Source organism: Typopeltis vanoorti, chromosome 1 (assembly GCF_054136105.1).
Source record: "Typopeltis vanoorti isolate ZY-2024b chromosome 1, IOZ_Tvanoo_1.0, whole genome shotgun sequence".
Lineage (NCBI taxonomy): Eukaryota > Metazoa > Arthropoda > Arachnida > Uropygi > Thelyphonidae > Typopeltis > Typopeltis vanoorti.
Genome location: NC_143549.1, coordinates 11962153 through 11983603, shown reverse-complemented (window position 1 = coordinate 11983603; position 21451 = coordinate 11962153). Strand labels below are relative to the sequence as shown.

General features: G+C 37.2%; 1 protein-coding gene across 4 annotated transcripts in view; it reads right to left on the bottom strand.

Annotated features, from left to right (window-relative positions):
* The window catches only part of LOC150109786 (uncharacterized), a 1408745-nt gene that overhangs the window by 175181 nt on the left and 1212113 nt on the right, over positions 1–21451 (bottom strand). For all 4 annotated transcript variants that reach the window (XM_090396626.1, XM_090396635.1, XM_090396653.1 and 1 more), the window contains 2 exons: positions 6131–6238; positions 5824–6024 (listed from right to left, as the gene is read on the bottom strand). In XM_090396626.1, the coding sequence (XP_090252752.1) occupies positions 5824–6024; positions 6131–6238 (309 nt within the window). The remainder of the gene's footprint in view (positions 1–5823; positions 6025–6130; positions 6239–21451) is intronic.

The window sequence follows — 21451 nt, the reverse complement described above, 5'->3', positions numbered from 1 at the left end:
AAATGAACTATTTCTTTGGGCACTGTCACTTTCCTACCATCAGCATTGATAAAGTCTACCACCACAGCCATTTTTCCTCTTACTTGTAACATATCGAAAACACTCTTTGGGATTTATTTTGCTTAGCAAATTTTCTCTCATAATCTCATTTGGCCTTTCTTACTATGCTAATCACTCTTTTTGATTGTACTTTGTACTGCTCATGAGAATGCTGATTACCTTTTTCTTTATATTCCCTCCACAGTGTTTTTCCTCTCTCTCTCTCTTTTTTCTTTTTCTCCAGCTCTTGCTTTATAACTCTAATCATCCACTTAATCCCCATTTGGTTTATGCTCCTTACCTTGGGTATGCAGTCTGATACTGCTTCTCCTTGTAGCTTCTCAAGCCACGGCACTGTTTTAAGATCTCAGGAAAACTTTATAATTCAACATAAATCTTTCTTTGACAGAGAATTCCACAAGTTTAACAATTTCTCAGAATAAGACTGTATGGTCACTCATCTCGACTGCCTTAGTTATGAATATATGAAAAGTACTTCTGGTAGTAAGTGGTGAGCCAATGCTAAAACCTTAAAAGTTACATACACCTCTGTTATCTGACCCATGGAATATGCTTTGCCCATCTGAATGCAAACATCACAAAAAAAGTTTTGAAAAGCTTATAAAAATTCAGAAAAATGCAGCTAGAATCACATGTGGACTAAGTCAGTGCTTCCCAAATTTATGGATGTAAAGGCCCCTTTCAAAAAATTAAAATATTTCACGGCCCCCATCGAAAAAAAAATTCATAATACAGACATATATTATAATAATATTTATTGTTTTTATATTCAATACAAAACATATACAGCGAATATTGCAAAAATCAAATGCAAATATTACATGTTTAGCATCTTACAGACACATTTGACATGGTCTTAAACCATTTGACTTAGTCTTAAAACATTTTAAATTTGTTTTCATTATTTCATGTCCCCCCCCCCCCCATCAAAACTAATGGCCCCCCAAGGGGGCCACGGCTCACAGTTTGGGAAACACTGGATTAAGGAATACAATTCCTGGAAAAATAGCAGAATTCGAATACAACCTTGTTCTTCCTTTAAAAATTAGGTGGCAAGAAAATCTTACTAAATTTGTAGAAAAAAGAGGCAACCTTGCACATAATAGAACAAGTAAACTTTTTAAAAAGTGGCAACCAACAAACAGAATAAAGAAAAATCGACAATGCATAAAATCATGGAAAATAAAAATCCCTTGGATTGTTCAAATAAAATAGCCAACTACCCAGTATTTCCTTCAAATCAAGACAGGAAAAAGATAATCATTAATTCTGAAATAGGGAAACACAAGGAAAAAAACCTAGAAAACCCTGAAATCTTGACATCATTAGCTTCTTCAAAAATAATGAAATATGGACCTGACTCAATAAAGATCTGCACAGATGTGGCACCAAAAATCCAAATGGCAATTCTGGGTGCAGCATACTCATCTATTGCTCTCAAAATATAGAGCTAAAAACAACCAACAATATAGGATGGAACTCATACATGCAGAATTATTAGCCATTAACACAGAACTGCAACAATTGGATAAACAAAACCAAAAGGAATTTATATTTTCACAGGTTCCTTAGCAGCCTTTCAAGCTATTAAGAACAGCCATCAAGAAATGCTTAGAGACATAGCAAAATACGTAAACAAACTATATGAGGTTTCCAAAATAATTTTCCAATGGATTCCATCCCATGTGGGATTAAAGGGAAACGAAACTGTAGTAGCAAAAATGGCTGCATCATCAAGTGATACCATAAATTTTGATATTTTTAAAACTATTCAAAAAGAAAACATAAAAAAAAAGAACGATTCTCCAGGACATGACTCACCACTGGTATTCAGTAGAAAAACCTGGAGCTACCATCAACTCCAAGTTTAATCTCTGTGCTACTACCATGATCTCTCGCCTCAAGATCAGCCACGTAAGACCAATCAAGTTTAGCAATGACAAAAACGTCTTCACCATCTGCAAAACCTGTAACATCACTTATAGGAAGCATCACTTATATGATGCTTTCTCGATCATACAAGGATCGAGGAGGAATATTTCCTCGATCATAGAAGATCGAGGAAATATATGTATGAATATTTTTAAATGTCAACTTTATTAACAACCCAGAAAAGATTTATAAAATGTATAAAATACATGAATTTGACTCTATGATCTGGTTAATAAAAAAATACCATGGGATAATAAAAAAAAATATATATATATATATAGTTGAAGGCTCCCATAATAATTGATTAGCTTGCAATCATTGTGCTGATGCATAATATCTCCATCTTCCTGTGGATCTCCTGGTCTATAGCAGCAACCAACGATATATTTTGTGCTGTTGGCCTCCTCACACTAGAATCCTCAAATGAACCATCTTCCTCAGTCTAAATCCTCTTTAATTTCTAATTTTGTTGGTTGTAGTTCTTCAGTTATCATTAGCAATTCTCCATCTCTTGTGTTACTTCCTCTATCCGCTATAAAAATGCAGTACCATTTACATTCAATCTCTGTAATTATATCGTTTTCTGTCAACCAGGTCTTACTGATGCCTATAATTTTTGGTCAAGTTGAGCCGACCAATGCCCAAAACTCCTCTTCCTCATTTCTGATACTTCTGGCATTCATGTACATGCATTTTGACATACCCTTGGACCACAGTTACTCCTGTGTAATGTCATTATCATCCCATTTGAATCTGAAACCTGTGAAGTCACATTCAGCAATGCATGATCATTTTTGTACTTACATTCATTTATCCAAAGGATGGACATACACATGCTTGATTGTTCTGTGGTTTTTTACTTCCAAACTCTCGCTAAACAACACTTTTTCCAAACATCTTAACACAAAAATCATTCAAATGTAACCCATCAGGCATATATAAGTCCTTTTGTCTATCAAATTCACTTCATACACCTATAAACTGAGCACCATTCCTCCTGCACAATCTTCTCATTAATGCATTAACAATCAATGCAATTCCTCTTGACTTTGTCCTATCATACCAAGGCAGCAGATTCATACTCTTTACTTCCTTATTCTTTATTTTTGCTTCGTTCCAACAACTCTTTCACATCCTCTCATTGTATATTTCTTCCCTTCCAAATCATTTGTTCCTGTCAAAACAATCAACTTTCAATTCTCTTTTCTTAACCTAACAGCTTCACTAAAATCCTTAATCTTCACAACTGGAAAATATGCTTTCTTCATTTTCTCATTAAGTATACCTCTTATTACTGAATCCTCGTACAATACCTTCTCCTTATTTCCAGTTTCTCGCACTCTTATACTTTACTTATTTTCTCCAGAACATTTTGCTAATTTTTCTTTAATTGTTAGTATTTGCCAATTTGTTTTCCTGCTTTCCACATGAATTGCATTTCCTACACTTGTACACGAAACATTTACAACACATTCTCTCTTCACTCTTGCTTTCATACCCTAAACCTTTTATTCTTGGCAATGAATACATAGAACATATACATCATACAAAATCACTTGTGCCAAAACTCAGTGAACAAGGAATCCTTGGCTGGCATTTTCCTTGTATGCATTGCTGCCATGAAAAAATATCTTTCTAAACAATATCCAGTATTAAATTTCTGAAATAGACACGCACGCACGCACGCACGCACGCACGCACGCACGCACGCACGCACGCACGCACGCACGCACGCACGCACGCACACACACACACACACACACACACACACACACACACACACACACACACACACACACACACACACACACACACACACACACACACACACACACACACACACACACACACACACACCTTTGTAGTTTAAAATTAAAAGAGCAAGTAATACATGATCAAAAACAATGACTAATATTCACTAAAATAAAAGACTATAGGACATGTACAACACCAGCATTCTTTCACATAAGTCAATGTTTTTATCCAATGAACAATGAGAATGAATGCCGCTAAGAAGGTGTGGGAGCTAAATTTTTCTCTCATAGGGTGGTGTGTGATTGGAGTGGATTGCCACTGGATGTTGTGTGTGCATGCAGTGTGAATGAATTCCAGAATAAGTATGATAGCTGGTGCATGTACTATGGGCCTCCCTCAATGAGTCTGACTCCCTGGAGGCCTCTCTTAATAATAATTATTATTATTTAGGCCTCCAAGGAGTCAAAAGCCTCACTGTGGGTGGTTCTTCCTAGAAAACACAAGTCTATCAAGACTCAATATGGGAGGTCCCTCCTAGGAAACACAAAGTCTTTCATACCACTCCTTAAACTTATTGACCGTTCTTGCTCTCACCACTTCATCAGACAATGCATTCCACAGTTCAACCACCCTCCATACAAACAAACCACTCCTCACCCTCTTGCTCACAGTTCCCTTTCATAACTTCCAGGGATGGCCTCTTTTCATCACTTCTTCCCGTTGTTTAACCAAGCGAAAGAACTCCCCAGTGTCAACCCTGTAACCACCTCTCAACAGTTTAAAAGTCTCAATCATATCACCTCTCCTTCTTCTATCCACCAAACTCTGCAGTCCACATTCCCTCAGCCGATCCTCATAACTAACATTGTACAGTCCTGAAACTGTCATTGTTATTTGCCTCTGTACCCTTTCCACAGTTAATTTATCCCCTTCAAATCCTGGTGACCAAATCTGAGAACAATAGTCTAAGTGTGGTGTGATCAGAGTCTTATACAATAGAATGATAACTCTTTTATCTCTGCAGGTCAGCGTCCTTTTCATTATTGCAGCAATACTTTGTGTTACCTTCACCACCTTTGCAATATGTCCCTTGAATTTCAGGTTTCTATCAATCATCAACCCCAGATCTCTTGTCTCCCCCTACTTCCTCCAACATATCTCCTCTAATAGAGTATGCAGCGTCCCATCGATGTGTCCCAAGCCTCAAGGCCTTACATTTTGCTGCATTAAACCGACACCCCCTGAAAATCATGTCGTATTATTATTATTATTATTATTCCAACAGTCTTCATTTGTCAGTTCGGTATGATGACTGCTCACTTCAACAGTTCTAAACTAAATTAGGATTTCGATAAATTAAAGGAGCCAAGCCAGCAACAGAGCTGCAAAATTTTCTTATGGCTCCACAGATATGATCATAATCACCTACTTTATAATTCTGCATAAATTATTTCTTCTTGATACTTCTGCATGTCTATTCATCCCCTATGTCAAGACTACATGGTCATCACTCTCTCTTCAACTGGGGGTGGGGGGGTGGGGGCAGGAATGACTTTTTAGTTACAATCAGATTCTCTGATGTCAGGATCAAATCCAAAACTCTTGAGTCTCATGTTCCTTCTGCTTAACATTTCCTGCTCTTCAAAACTCTGTATTTTTTGGCCTACAGCAACATTTCACTAAATATCCTGTACTGTCCACTCCTACTTTCACATCTTATACTCTCAAAACCATTAGTGCCATTTCCCTCCAAATCCTATATTCTTAGAAGACACAACTCGTCACTTATCATAAGCAATATTCCACCACCTTTGCCCTTCCTTTCCTTATCCTGTCTAAATACACTAGATCTTCCTACTTCTTTTCATGCTTTGCTGATCCCAATATCTGAATAATCTTTGCACTGGCTGAGGCTATTAGTATAACTAATTTTTAACTAAATTTTAGTATAATTAATTTATTATTGATACTCTTGGCATTTGGATAAAGAAACATCAATGCATTGTCAGCATTTCTATTATTATTATTATTATTACTATTATTACATGATGCCTCCAAGGAGCCCTTAATACTTACTACATCGATAAGTAGTGCAACATTCTCCAGGAATTTCTTTTATTTCTAGACCTGGAGCACACACAGAAGGTGGTGGACAACTCTCTGAATGGCATATGATTTTAACCACACTGCAACATCCACTCTTTTCAATTTCTGTGTCCTGACCAGGTTCAAGATCAGTTGGCCAAGTAACAGGAGGACAAAGAGCTGAGTCACAAACTGAAAAATGAAAAAAAAAAAAAAAAGTTACATCATACAGGATCAAAATTATGTCAATATCACAGCAAATGGAATATTAGATCATAAATATGAAGCATTTAGTTACCACATTCATAAGTAGGACAGGATCCATTGGATTTTTTCACTTTTGCAACTTCTCCTTTTACACATTTGGGAACTTCCAAAGGAGGACACTTCTTTTTAGGAGATGGTCCTAAAAATATAACTTTCCTTCAGTGAAAATTAATTTAATAAGTAAATATTATTCAATAAGATAAGTTATACTATATAATTTCCACTCTTTTATTATTATAATATTATTATTAAAATACCTCCATACAGTCAACAGATCCATTCAAGTACGTCATATTCAACCAGCACAAATTACTGATATACCCTTAGGGGTCGGAGGGATAACAGGATACTATGAACAAGTTTACATTATTATTATTAACTTCTTATGAAAATTTTTTCTCCAAATTAGTCTGTTATCTGTAAAGATTCTAATATTGTCAGATCTTAATACTATTTCAGTTTTCTAATAGATGCATCAATCCACCTAAAACCTGGTTTTCTTCTGGGTATTTTTCCAAGCATCCTGGCATCAAACTTACTTTCCTATTCTGGTTAAGTGACCATACCACCCAAGATTAGCTCTACTTACCAATTCCTGAATGCCAACAGTGTCAAGTGCCTGTCTTGTAAACTGTTCTGACTAAAAATAGTGTCTAAATGGTTGAAATGTTCTACCTTATTCTATAGGTTATGTATTCAGATGTAGCTGTTTTCAGTTGGAGCTGAGATTAACAGCTCCTACTCTAATATCAGGTATGCCTCTTTCTTTTGCAATGTGATCCATTCAGATTATGAACAACAATGAAAATAGAGTGCATTCATATCTATTATAGTGTGCCTTGAATTCATTCATACATTCAAAATGTATTACAACTCATTCATCATTTTCTGTGTAAAAAATCTCCTTGTAACCTACAATTTTCAGCAATGATGACTTGCTCTTCCCTCTATTTTATGAATACATTTTGCATTAATCTGGTACAAATCTTCATCAACTTAAGTTTCCACCATATTGCCACTAATCTTGGCATTTACATTTCCTCAAATTCTCAGAAAAATGCTTCGAAAAAAAAAAAAAAATTCAGAGTCCTAATACTGTCTTATTTAAATATATCTATCTCTGTACATTCTCGAGCATTCCCTCATCACAGCAGTAACTAGATAACCAAATAAAAGTTCAGTTTTTATTAACACAACAACAATATTTCACGAGTTTTCAACAACTCTAGCAGTGTATCTTCTGAATAAGACCTTGTTGATCATCATCAGATTCCAATCTCATCCACTTTCTGGAGTGTATTTCTACTAACACAGTATAAAACATAACACATATGCATTCTGAAGTGCAACCTTGGATTTTTGCAACATTAAAGGAGAAATTCTGCATCTCCAAGATATTATTTATACTGTCATATAGAGGACTCAATATTGGTATCACTAATGCAAGACCTCCCTCACCATATAATTACTGCAAGGATACAAGGAATTTATTTTATTCCAAATATGTAATGATACATCTTCCAATCTCACAGCATTATTATCACCTTGCTTAAACATTACTGCATACCTCATAACTCCTTACTATTTCTCCCTTTTCCGGCTACTGAACTTTACATAACATCAGTCTTCTCATTAGGATGAAATATATTTATAAATTCATAATCAAAGATCATCATCATACGTATCAAGGATTTAGGCCTAGTATGGCCTGTTCCGGCCATAGAAGTCATCGTTGAATCATTTAAGAGGACGTCCTGGTTTTCTTTTTCCTAATGGCTTGTACTTTACGGCTTGTTTTAGTAATCTTTCTGTTTTCATTCTTTGAACGTGTTCCATCCATCTATGTTTATATTTTTTAATTTTTTCAATTACTGGTTCTTGGTTTAATTCTTTCATAATATCTTCGTTTCTTTTGTGATCAAATAGGGTATACTTTGCAGTTTTTCTCATAAACTTCATTTCTGCTGTTGTTAATCTTTGTTTGTCTTTTTGTTTTATTGTCCAGATTTCGCTTCCATACATTAAGACCGGTAGGGCTAAAGTATTGTATACTTTTAGCCTGGTTTGTTTTTGAACTATGTTTGGTTTAAATATAGAGTTAATTACTCCTGTTATTTTTAAATATTTTGCAATTTTTATGTTTATATCTTTTTCATTTTCATATGTGATCATACATCCTAGGTAGTTAAATGAATTCACCTGTTCTAAGATCTTGTTATCTAATACTATTTTAGTTCTTGCTGGATCTTGTCCTTTAAAGGCCATAGTTTTTGATTTTTCCGTTGATATTATCATACTATAATCTTTGGATATCTCATTTAGATTTAAAATAGCTTTCTGTAAGTTATCTTCAGAATTTGTAATTATTATTTGGTCGTCTGCAAAGAGGAGAGTGTTTAAGTTAACTGTAGGTGAAAATTTAATTCCTTGATGTAAATTTTTACTCCATTTTATTATTATTTCATTTAAGTAGATATTAAAAAGAGTTGCTGAGAGGGGACATCCCTGTCGGACCCCTTGGTTTATCTCTCTTGTATATGATAGCTCATGATTTAATCTTATTTGTATTTGATTATTTTCATATATACTAGTGACAGCTTTTAGGATATTATTTGGTATTTGTCTTTCTTTTAATATGTTAAATAATATGTTTCTTTTAACTTTGTCAAATGCTTTTTCAAATTCAATAAATGCAATATGTGTTTCTAAATTATATTCTCTTCTTTTCTCTATTATTAATTTTAGGCAGAAGGCTGGGTCTATACATGATCGTCCTTTTCTAAATCCATTTTGTACCTCTAGAATAAAGTTTTCGGAATATTTCATTAGTTTGTTATTTAAGATTCTGCTATATATTTTGTAACATGAATTTAGTATACTGATACCTCTATAGTTTTTAGGGTCATCTCTATTACCTTTCTTAAAGATAGGAATCACAATTGCTTTTTTCCTTTCTATTGGGGGGATACCAGTTGAGTAAATTTTATTTAAAAACAATAAGAGTCTTCCTTTGAATCTTGTTCCTGCGTATTTATATTGTTCTGAACCTAGCTTATCTTCTCCAGGTGATTTTCCGTTTCTTGTTTCTTTCAGGCTGATTTCTAATTCTTCTTCAGTTATTTCCTTTTCATTTTCGTTAATTGTTTGCCAGTTGTCTTTTTTAAAATATTTGTCTGTCCACAGTTCTGTGTAGTAATTTAGAAATTCTTCTAATTTCAATTCAGTGTTTAATTTTATGTTTTCTTTGGTATCTGCATTTAGATGTTTCAAAATCGGGTCTTTGGGTCTTATTTTATATAAATCATGTTCTAAATTAGAAACAAATTTATTCCATGATTCTCTATCTCTTTTTCTGACTTCTCTTTTAGCTATAGCTCTTATTCTTTTATATTCTATTTCATCTTCTAATCTTTTACTGCTTAACCATTTGTGATAGGCTTCTTTTTTCTTTTTGATTATTTCTTTGATTGTATCATCCCAGATCTTCAGTTTTTTTCTTTTATTGAATTTTTTGGTCTCTTTCCTAAGCTTTCATTTGCTGCTGCATTTAGTATCGTTTTTATATTAGGCCATTCTATTTCTATTTCTTCATTTTGTTTTATTTTATCTAGATACTGGTTAATTCTTTGTTCATATAGCCATTGTACATTTGTGTCATTCAATAGTCTAGTTTTATAAGCAAATGTTTCAATTTTTCTTTCTGTTCTTGTTACTTGTAGCCATTTAGGTGGTAATCTTAATTTTATTTTAACAAGGAAGTAGTGGTCACTGCTTATTTCATATCCTCTGTGAACTCTAACATCTAGTGAAAATTTTGATGTCTTTTCATTTAATATGAAGTAATCTAATATTGATTTCCATCCTCTTGCTGCCCAAGTATATTTATGTATGTCTTTATGTTTATAGAAGGAATTCATTATTTTTAGGTTATTATAAACTACAAAGTCAATCAATTTTTTACCATTTCTGTTTAGAGTGTGTTCTCCATGTATTCCTATATTATTATTAATTTTCGTGTTTCCAATTCTTGCATTTAAGTCTCCTGCTAAAATTATGTAATCATTTTTATTTATTTTATTATATATGTTTTGTAGCTGATTATAAAAATCAATATTATCCTGTTCTCTTCCTTCTTCTGGGGCATATAAACCAATTATTGTTAAATAGCCTCTATCTATCTATTTTTATTCTAGCTTCTATTATTCTTTCATTCCATAATTTATAATGTTTTAACTGTTTTGAAAGGGAGTTATGAATCCAAATCATGACTCCTGCTTGTGCTCTTTGGTCTCTGTCGACTCCACTGTATATCACATTAAAATTTTCAGTTCTCATAGTTCCTTTTAATTTCTTTTTTGTTTCAGTGATTACTGCTATTTTAAAATTTCTTTCATTTAATAACTGGTCTAATTCTATTTCTTTATATGCTATTCCTCTTACATTCCAGTTTGCTATGTGTATTATATTTTGTCGTTCCATTTTCGTTTACCCTTTTCCATTCAAGGGTCGTTTCCCATAGATTCAATCCGATTATCTTTTTCTGTCAGCTTACAAGTATGGTTATGTTCTACATATCAGACTAGCCTGACGATGGAATAGTTCAGTGGTAGGGCTGCTACTTTAAGGCTTCTGAACTCGCCTTCTTCTGAATTTAAACCCATAGGAGGAATAGGGTATATTGAAGGGGAAAGGGTAGATTATAGAAGAAATATAGTATGGTTTATAGAGAGGACATAGTTGTAAGGCTAGAAATGAAAAGACCCCATGGCCCTCGAGTACTCTAATAGCACAAGGGTCATAAAGTAAGAAGAGTTGGCTGATAAGGCCTTATAGGAAAGATTAAAGTAAGTGGGTCTTCCTCAAAGTAGAAGAAGGAGAGGATAGATCCAGCTAGGGGTCCATGGGAGTGCCGCTTCCCTTACAATCAAGATGATTGCCCCTTATGGCCCTGTTGGTCCACGAGTCCTTATTCAGTATATTCGGACCACCCCACCATATATATATATATACACACATGCACGCACGCGCATGTACACACACACACACACATGGTGGGTTCCCCTATCCACCACCCAGGGGACACGCTCTCTAGGGGTTACAGGGTCCCCTGAGAGGGGACCCTGTACACTAAAACTGCACTAATTGCTTGACTATCATTGCCATTCAGTAATTTCTCACTTTCATAATAGAATAATTCCTTTATCCTGGCCTGACTGATCAATCTTCTTTCATTCTTCCCCCATCTCCTACCATGTTTGTTTGTTGAGGGAGCATTTTATACTCCTCATGCATTTGATTACTACTATTTTATGTTACTTTCATAATAACTTTTTTTTTTTGCCTGTAGTGCAATGCTAATTTCACTATTCATCCATTTAATTCCTATAACTCTTTATAATACATTTTGAATGTTTTAGATATGTTTTATCAATGTTAATGCTCTGTATCTCTTTCTTTCTTTAGATGCTATACATTCAGTAAATGTATAGCATCTGATATGAGTATACGATAATGTATATTGATATCGGATACTATTATTATTATTAATACGTGATCCCTCCTGGGAGTCTAAAGACTCATTGAAGGAGGACACCTACTCTACAGCTTTGTCTCCATGACTCAATCCACCAACTACAACTAAATGCAACTACCGTCATCTACACCAATGCTATTCATTGCCCACTGCCACCACTAGTATTTTCACAGCAAATCTTCAACATCCATGCCCATGGCAGGATTTGAACCCGCAGCATTTTGGCTGCAGGTTCGAATATATACTATAGAATCTATATACTATAGAATCAATATACACTAGTTAAGTTTCTGCTATCTCTGATTAATTAGATGTAGAACCACAAATCTTTTATAAAATCATTTCATACTCTTAAATACACCCATGTCCATTGGTTATAAAATGGATGTTGCATTGGAAGCAGAAACACTAGCTTAATGTTGGACAAATTTTGAATCTAGAGATGTGCAGGACAATTATCAACTTCTTCTTTGGCAGCTTCTACCACTTAAGTGGGGTCACTGTTGATAACGAGTCTCCTCCACACCTTCCTGTCTTGCGCTGTCACTACATCCAAGTTCTTCATCCTCAAGTCCTCTTCTACCAGCTGCCTCCATCTCTTCTTTGGCCGTCCACACTTCCTCCTTCCTTGCACATCCATCTGCATGACCCTTCTTCCCATATATTCATTCTCCCTCCTCATCACATGACCAAACCATCTCAACCTTGCCTCCTGTATCTTCGCTCCTAAGTTCGTAACTTTCACTGTTCCCCTGACATAGTCATTTCTCAGACGATCCTTTCTGGTCACACAGCACATCCGCCTAAGCATTCTCATCTCTGCTACTTCCATCCTGCTGATGTTATTTTTCCTCAGGGCCACAGTTTCTATAGCATATGTCAGAGCTGGCCTCACTACTGTCCTATAGATTTTGCCTTTCAGATTGATCGGCACCCTCTTATCACATAACACTCCAGCCATCTCTTTCCAGTTCCTTCCCCCATCTTCTTCAACTGTTGAACCTAAGTATCTAAAGTCTCTCATATTCCTGATGACATTTCCTTCCAGCTCCAGATCTGTCTCCTGGCTGCCATCCACTGTGCAACACATATACTCTGTCTTACTTCTGCTCAGTCTCATACCTCTCTCTTCCAGTACTTTTCTCCATCTTTCCAGTTTAGTTCCCGCTTCTTCTCTTGAATCTGCACACAGCAAGATATCATCTGCATACAACATTGTCCAAGGCGCTCCTTGATGCAAGCCAACTGTTACTTGAAAACTTTCTGTCTGTCCTAGACAGGTCCGAATGCATGTCTTCACACTTCTGTACATCTCCCGCACCAACCTGACATATTTCTCCAGAACCTTCTTCTCCCTCAGACACCTCCAGACTTCTTGCCTTGGCACTCTATCGTATTCTTTCTCCAGATCAATAAATGCTATATGTAGCTCCCATTGTTTATCTCGAAACTTTTCCATCATCTGCCGTAACCCAAAGACAGCATCTGTTGTTGATCTACCAGGCATGAAGCCAAATTGTTCCTTTGCAATCTCCACCTCCTTTCTCAATCTTCCATCAAGAACCCTTTCTAGGATTTTCATTGTGTGGGACATCAACTTTATTCCTCTATAATTTTTACAGTCTTGTGCATCCCCTTTACCCTTGTAGATGAGGAAAAGAGTACTCTCCCTCCATTCCTCGGATATATTTTCCTGTTGGCAAACTTTCACGAACAGGTCCCACAGCAGGTCAATTCCCTCTCCCTCCAGTGCCTTCCATGCCTCCAGTGGAATCCTGTCGGGCCCACCGATTTTCCATTCCTCATCTTCTTCATGGCCTCCATCACTTCCACTCTACTGATGTTCTGCACCATCCCATCAGAAGGCTCCCCATCTTCTCTGTGAGTCCTTGCATTTTCCTCATTCAAAAGTCCCTCAAAGTATATTCTCCATCTGTTTCTTATGTCCACATCCTTCCATAATACTCTTCCTTCAGTGTCTTTGATCTGCCTCACATAAGATGTCATTTGCTGCCTTTATTTCTACATTTCGCTAGTTGGTAAATTTTTCCTCTGTCTTTCCTTTGTTTCTAATTGATCATACAGATCTTGATATGCCATGGCCTTCACCTGTGCCACAACTCTCTTGGCTTGCTTTCTCTCTCTGTACACCTCTCTGTCCTCTTCGACTCGACTCATCCAACTTCTGCTTTGCCTTCCTCTTAGCTGTCACTGCCACTTGTACATTATTATTCCACCATCAACCCTCCTTCTGCTCGCTAATCTTTCCAGATGTCTCACCAAGCACCTCGACTGCACAGCTCAGGATTACTTTTGAATTATGTTTCCACCAATCTTGTACACTTTCCAGTCCATGCGAAATCCTCTCTAACACCCTCTCCCTAAAACGATTCCTCACACTCTCTTCTTTTAAGCGAAACCACTTAATCATCTTCATCCCATGGCTTCCAGAGGTTCTTATCTTCGATCTTATTTTAAAGTCTGCGCACAGCAGTCGGTGTTGTTGTGCCACTTGATCTGTTGGAATTACTTTACAATCTGTCACAACCTTCAGATGTTTTCTTCTAGTCAAAATGTAGTCAATTTGTGAACTGTTGTTACCACTCCTAAATGTTATCAAATGTTCTTCCCTCTTGTAGAAAAACGAGTTCACAATTGCCAGATCAAACGCTACTGCAATGTTCACAATCCTCTCTCCTTCCTGGTTCATCATTGCCACTCCGTGGCCACCATGCACCCTTTCAGAGTCTCTATTCTGTCTCCCTATGTGTCTGTTCAAATCTCTTCTGACGATCACTATCTCGTTTTCTTTCAGTTACCTCATTTCTTCATCTAACATGTTCCAGATCTCATCTTTCTCCTCTGCTGTACAGGCAACTTGTGCGGCATATACACATCATACGCTCTTCTCCAAGACCCAATTTCATTCGCATGATCCTATCGTTCCTTCTACCCACTTCCAGTACTTTGCCCTTCATTCTGCCACACACCACAATTCCTACACCATTTCTTCCCTCGTTATTCGCTCCAGAGTAGAACAATTTATATCCATTTCCCAGTTCCTTTGCCTTCCCCCCTTCCACCTTGTCTCCTGCATACACAAAATGTCCAACTTCCTCATCATGTCTGCCACCTCTCTTCCCCTTCCAGTCATGCTTCCAGCATTCAGTGTTCCCACTCGCAACATCCTCTCCACCTGCTGGGCTCACTTCTTTAACCGTACCCGCCCTTTATGCAGTAGCCCTCATCCACTTCTCGCAGCTATAGGACGATGTGGCGGTGCGTCACTTAAGGGGTACACCCTAGCCCTTATATCATTTTCTCTTCGACTCATATCATAGCGAGAGCTGGCAGTGAAGTTTTACGACTGGATGCCCTTCCTGATATCAACCTTCGCCATTTATCTGGGCTTGGGACCGGCACCTATTGAGGCTAGCTTGCCTCCTTCGGTGGCTGCATAAGACGTAATGACTTAGCAAGATAAGAAAGACTCACCCCTAGCCCTCGAATACTCTAATAGCATCAGGGGGAAGGAGCAAGGAGAGGAGAAAGAAGCAAAGAAAGAAGGAGAGGGACCAGTCTACAGAATAATATAACAGATGTATATTACATGAAGTAAGACATGGTCCAGCATCTGGTACCTCAGGTTTGCCATGCCCGTACTCACTAAAGTGAGCCCTTGAGGTGAGGACAGTTATCAACTAACAATAAAAAAATTTTCTTCTTTTCAAATAGCTCATTATTTCAATCATGTAATCCCTGCCAAAAAATAAGTGAAGGCATCCCAGATTTCTTGTTTGTAATCCACAAGAAGTTAACTTATGTTTTTGAAACACTGAGGTTTTAATGATTTTCCAATAACAAACAGTTTGTCAAACATTTGTCATATTTATGCATACAAGCTGATTTTTTTCCACCAACATATTTTAACCCCATGAATTTAAATGTATTGCCAGGTGTCATATTTTCATAATTGAAATCTTTCCTGATTTCTGTTCGAACATGGTCATTCCCTTCATTTTCTATTATTGGATTTGCAGATGAGGAATCTCTGCTAATTCGGGATATCACCAGTGCGTGGGAAATTGTGAAAGAATATTTGTTATCAGCAATGGTAATTTGTATACCACGAGTGAAGAAGAGGACGCAATTTGGAGTGAAGTGGATGACAAACAATATTAAACAGGAATTGCATGCGAAAAAGAGGCTATGGAAGAGATATAAGGAGACAGGTGAAGAGATGCATGAGGAATATAAGACACAGGCCAGAAGAGTGACTAGTGTGGTAAGGAAAGCGAAATTGAAATATGAGAGGAGATTGGCCCTAAGATCCAAAGAAAATCCTAGGGAATTTTTTTAGCTATGTGGCCAGTAGGAGGAGAAATGACTGTGGAAGAATGATATTGTGGGATCAAAATGGGAATAGAGTGACTGACGCAGAGGACATAGTGGAATTGTTCAATGAACACTTTATTGGAGTATTTCATCCTAGAGGAGTCAGTTTTAATGCTAGAGGGATAGAACTGGTACGAGGTCTGGAGGTACAGGAGGAGAGTGTGTTTCAGATACTGAGTACTCTGGATGTCAGTAAAGCTGTGGGACTGGATGGTATTTTGCCACGAGTTTTGAGAGAATGTGCTAGGGAATTGACAGTACCTTTAACGTGGCTTTTCAATGAAAGTCTGGCTTTGGCAAAGGTGCCCAGGGAATGGAAGGAAGGTAAGATAGTGGCATTGCATAAGGGTGGTAACAGACTAGAAGTGTCTAATTATAGGCCAGTCTGTGTGTCATCAGTAGTTGTTAAGATCTTGGAGAAAGTAGTGAGGGACCGTGTACAGCATTGGGCAGATGAGGGTAATGTTATCTGTGAGAATCAACATGGATTTGTGAAAGGACGCTCTTGTTTTAGCAATATGCTAGCCTTTTATAATAAAGTTACAAGAGCATTAGATGAGGGAAAGGCATATACTGCAATTTTCTTAGACTTGGCGAAGGCATTTGACAGGGTGCCACATGATAAGCTGATATTTAAGTTGCAGCGCATGGGTCTGGATGTCAGATTGGTCAACTGGATTCAGGATTGGCTGTCTGATAGGTATCAGAGAGTTGTGTATGGTGGAGCAGTTTCCAGGAGGCAGAGGGTTACAAGTGGGGTCCCACAGGGCTCAGTACTAGGACCTATATTGTTTAACCTTTATATCAATGACATAGCCAGTGGATTGCAGGGGGATATTCAGTTGTTTGCGGATGATGCGAAGCTGGGAAGGATTATTAGTAATAGTGCAGATGTGGTAGCCCTGCAAGAGGATTTAAATAAGCTAGATAGATGGGCAAATGAATGGGGATTTCAGTTTAATGCAGCAAAATGTAAGGTCTTGAGGTTTGGGAAACATCGATGGGATGCTGCATACTCTATGGGAGGAGTTATACTGGAGGAAGTAGGGGAGACAAGAGATCTGGGGTTGATGATTGATAGAAACCTGAAGTTTAGGGGACATATTGCAAAGGTGGTGAAGGTAACGCAGAGGATTGCTGCTATTATGAGAAGGACACTGACCTGCAGAGATAAGAGGGTTATCATTCCGTTGTATAAGTCTCTGATCAGACCACACTTGGACTATTGTTCTCAGATTTGTTCCCCAGGATTTGAAGGGGATAAATTAACTGTGGAAAGGATACAAAGACGGATGACAAAGATGGTTTCAGGACTGTACAAGGATAGTTATGAGGATCAGCTGAGAGAATGTGGACTGCAGAGTTTGGTGGACAGAAGAAGGAGAGGTGATATGATTGAGACTATTAAACTGTTGAGAGGTGGTTACAGGGTTGACACTGGGGAGTTCTTTCGCTTGGTTGATCAGCGGGAAGGAGTGATGACAAGAGGCCATCCCTGGAAGTTACGAAAGGAAACTGTGAGCAAGAGGGTAAGGAGTGGTTTCTTTGTGTGGAGGGTGGTTGAGCCGTGGAATGCATTGCCTGATGGAGTGGTGGGAGTGAGAACGGTCAGTGAGTTTAAAGAGTGGTATGATAAACTTTGTGTTTCTCAGGGGGGGACCTCCCCTCGATGAGTCTTGACAGACTTTATGTCTTAGGAAGGACCTCCCTCGATGAGTCTTTTGACTCCTTGGAGGCCTGAATAATAATAATAATAATAATAAATATAATAATAATATTTTTGCATAAATGATGTTATGTTGGTTTTTACATGATCCAAACAACCACTGTTACAAAATCATTGACTCCAAATTGTTTAGCAAATTTTTCTGCTTGAGCCTTCAATATTGGACCATTTATTTGAATTCAACACTTCTTTATGTAGTGATCCATTGAAGCAATAACTCATCGACATTTGTAAGCTCACACTTTCTATGTATTTTGTGTTTCGATCAGGTTGTTTTCCAGGGCTGATATGTAAACATCTTTATTCTGCTATAATCTTGATACTGTTGAAGAGGAGAAAAAAAATCTTGTATGAACTTAAACATTTTTCACACCACATTCTAACACATGAATAATTTCAACTTTTTTTTGTGAACCAAGAGATGTTAGTGGACATGTTTCTGACAGAAGGGTTTGTCTTTAACTGATTTTACATTAACAGTGTTTGGGTAAAGTGAGAGGGGAGGGGGTATGCTGAATGCTAGACAATGGAAACATAGGTTATAAACTGGTCTGTAATCTAAAGTAGGTAGTCATAAAGCAAAGTCCCTCCATTCATTTTTGTCTATTGCCGGAATTAGATATTCCAAGAACTATCTGAGTAATTAAAAATATTTGTAAAATTTGTATAGTATATATCTGTGTAGTGTGCTCATTATAAAAGTGAGCAAAATGGATAGGAGGAAGAGACGTGATATGATAGAGACCTACAAGTTAGTAAGGGGTTGTTATAAGATTAATGTTGGAGAGGTTTTACAGAACATGGTGGGAGATCAGGGAAGAATCATCCCTGGAAGCAGAGCATTCAGGGATGATTCTTCCCTGATCTCCCACCATGAGCAGTGAAGTGACAAGCAGGTTTACTGCATGCAGAGTTGTGAATAATTGGAATGCCTTGCCTGAGAGGTTGGTGTCTGCAGATAATTTGAGTGTGTTTAAGGAATGGTATGATGAGCTGTGCGTATCACAAAAGGACTTCTTAGCAGAGCTTTGACTACATCTCTGATTCTTTCACTTTAATTCTCCTAATTCTTGCTTTCCTTCTACATGTTGCACAGCATCATTCAGAACACTATGATATATAACGATGAAGTGTTTGTTAAATAATTCCAGTATATCACTTGCTATGGTTACTCTGCTACCATAACTATCCACCAGCAAAAACTTGCCATAATTATTTTTCTTCTTGCTTGTTACATAGCAGAAAAATTCCCTTGGATTATCTTTGACCTGGCTAGCTAATCACCTCTCATATTCTACTTTTTCTTTTTTAACCATGCATCTGTTCACTGCAAACTGTCTTGTACTTCCTCCATAACAACTTCTTTTGTAACACTGCATGCTCGATTTCACCGTTAACCACCTTACCGGCCATTATAGATCAAATACGTATCTGCATACGCTTCGTATCCATCATATATTTCAATGTAATATCAATGGTATTAAAATTTTAATATGCACTTCGCATCCATGATAACCTTGACGTCTATAGATGTCTTGGCCGGTAGCGTGGTTCCATTTCATCCATTTCATTCTTAGTCTAATTATGCAGTTATGCATTGCTTGCGTTAGACACTGCCTTTTCATAAACAAAGTATATAATTTCTTGGCATCATTAATTTATAGTATAACCAAATGAAAAACTTTCAACTAACTATCTCTAATCTAGAGTATTATAATAATAAGGTGAGACACCTTTTGGCAACTTGTTTACAAAAATATGATGTATGCATTTCTTCAACCTTGTTATCATCTCACCTTAGGTATGGTTCCCATTGATTAGACCTCAATAAAGGTCAAAACTGGTCTAGTGACCCTTCCCATAATGCATAGCATTATACATGTCTGCAAGGAGATGTGCTTTGCATTATGGGATACTAAGGCAAGTGATGTGAAGTCATACCACCTTTGCCATGAGTTGCCCCAGTCCTGAAGATACTTCAGGTGCAAACTTTGTTTGCTTACACTTGGATAAAGGATTAAACCAAGTATATAATTTCTTATACTGCAAGTAAAGTATATAATTTATACTGCCTTTTCATTTCCCACACATTGTCAACATCTTTTTTTACACAATTCATTAATCTAATGTATTGATGCTAGTGGACTATGGAACTTCTGATTAGCCACCTTATAGTTTCGCCTATAGACCTTCTTGACAAGAACTTTTTCCTGATCGATTACCTTCCAAACCAATACCTCATGATCACTCTCACCAACAGATGACAGTGTTGATTCCTCATTAACAACCACCACATCCTGTGAGGATATCACCAAATCTAATACCTATAATATTCTTACTCTAATTATGTAGTTATGCATTGCTTGTGTTAGTGTAGGTTGATGTAGGTGATTGGTAGTAGAGGTCCGGTGTAGTGGAGATGGAGCGTTGTATAGCAGGTGTCCTCCCGTGATGAGTCTTCGGACTCCTTGGAGGTGTCACGAATAATAATAATAACAAACCTTGTGTTGCTACCATCAAATGCCACTTTAGACAGTTATCCACAGAAACTCAACAAATTCACTCATCTTGTTAATATACACTGTAAGCTCATCTCCCATTAGGATCATCTTCTTTTTACTTCGCTAACTAATTTGTCTAAACATTTTACAATTAACACTCTCCACATTACATTGCCTATAACAGCATCCTAATAGATATAATATTCTACTGATTTCAACTTCACACCTCAGCTTCAAAATCTTCACACATAGTATAATCTTCCACTTATACAAGGCAGTTTACATTTGAATAGCTATGGTGTTTGGATTTTGGAAAATGTATTGTTGAATTCATTGAGATTGGAGGATCAAAATCAGAGTATCTGGATCTACATTATAGGGAGTGGGAAAAGATGAAGCAAGTGAATTTGAGAATGAACAGAAAATGCTTAAGCCAATGAATAAATTGAGTGATTGGGCACAGAAGTGGGGATGTGAGTTCAATGCTGCAAAATATAAGGTTTTAAAATTTGGAAAACAAAGATGGCATACAGAATTTATGCTTGGTGAGAATATATTGTTGGAAGTAGAGGAAATCAGAGATCTGGGGGTGACAGTGGATAAGGATCTAAAATTTAGGGGACACATCGCCAAAATTGTGAAGACAACACAAAGGCTTCTGGGAATGATGTAGAGGACACTGACGTGTAGAAGTAGGGAGATTCTTGTTCTGTTGTATAAGGCTTTGATTAGGCCACACATAGACTATTGTACTCAGATTTGGTCACCGGATTTTCAGAAGGATGAAGAGATGTTGGAAAGGGTCCAAAGGCGACTGACTAAGGTAGTTTCTGACCTCTGGAATGTCGAGTATGAGGAAAGATTAAGAAGATGTAATTTGCAGAGTCTGGTAGACAGGAGGAAGAGGGGAAATATGATAGGGATCTAGAAGTTTGTAAGGGGTTGTTATAGGATCAATGGTGGAGAAGTTCTACAGGGAATAGTGGGAGATCACGGGAGAACCAGAGGTCATCCTTGGAAACTGTATAAAGAGGGTGTGAATAGGGGAGTGAGAGGCAGGTTTTTTTTCGTGTAGAGTTGTGAATGATCGGAATGCCTTGCCTGAGAGCGTGGTGTCTGCAAGGAGTTTGAGTGTGTTTAAGACACGGTATGATGGGATGTGTGTGTAATAAAAGGACCTTCCACATGAGTCTTTGA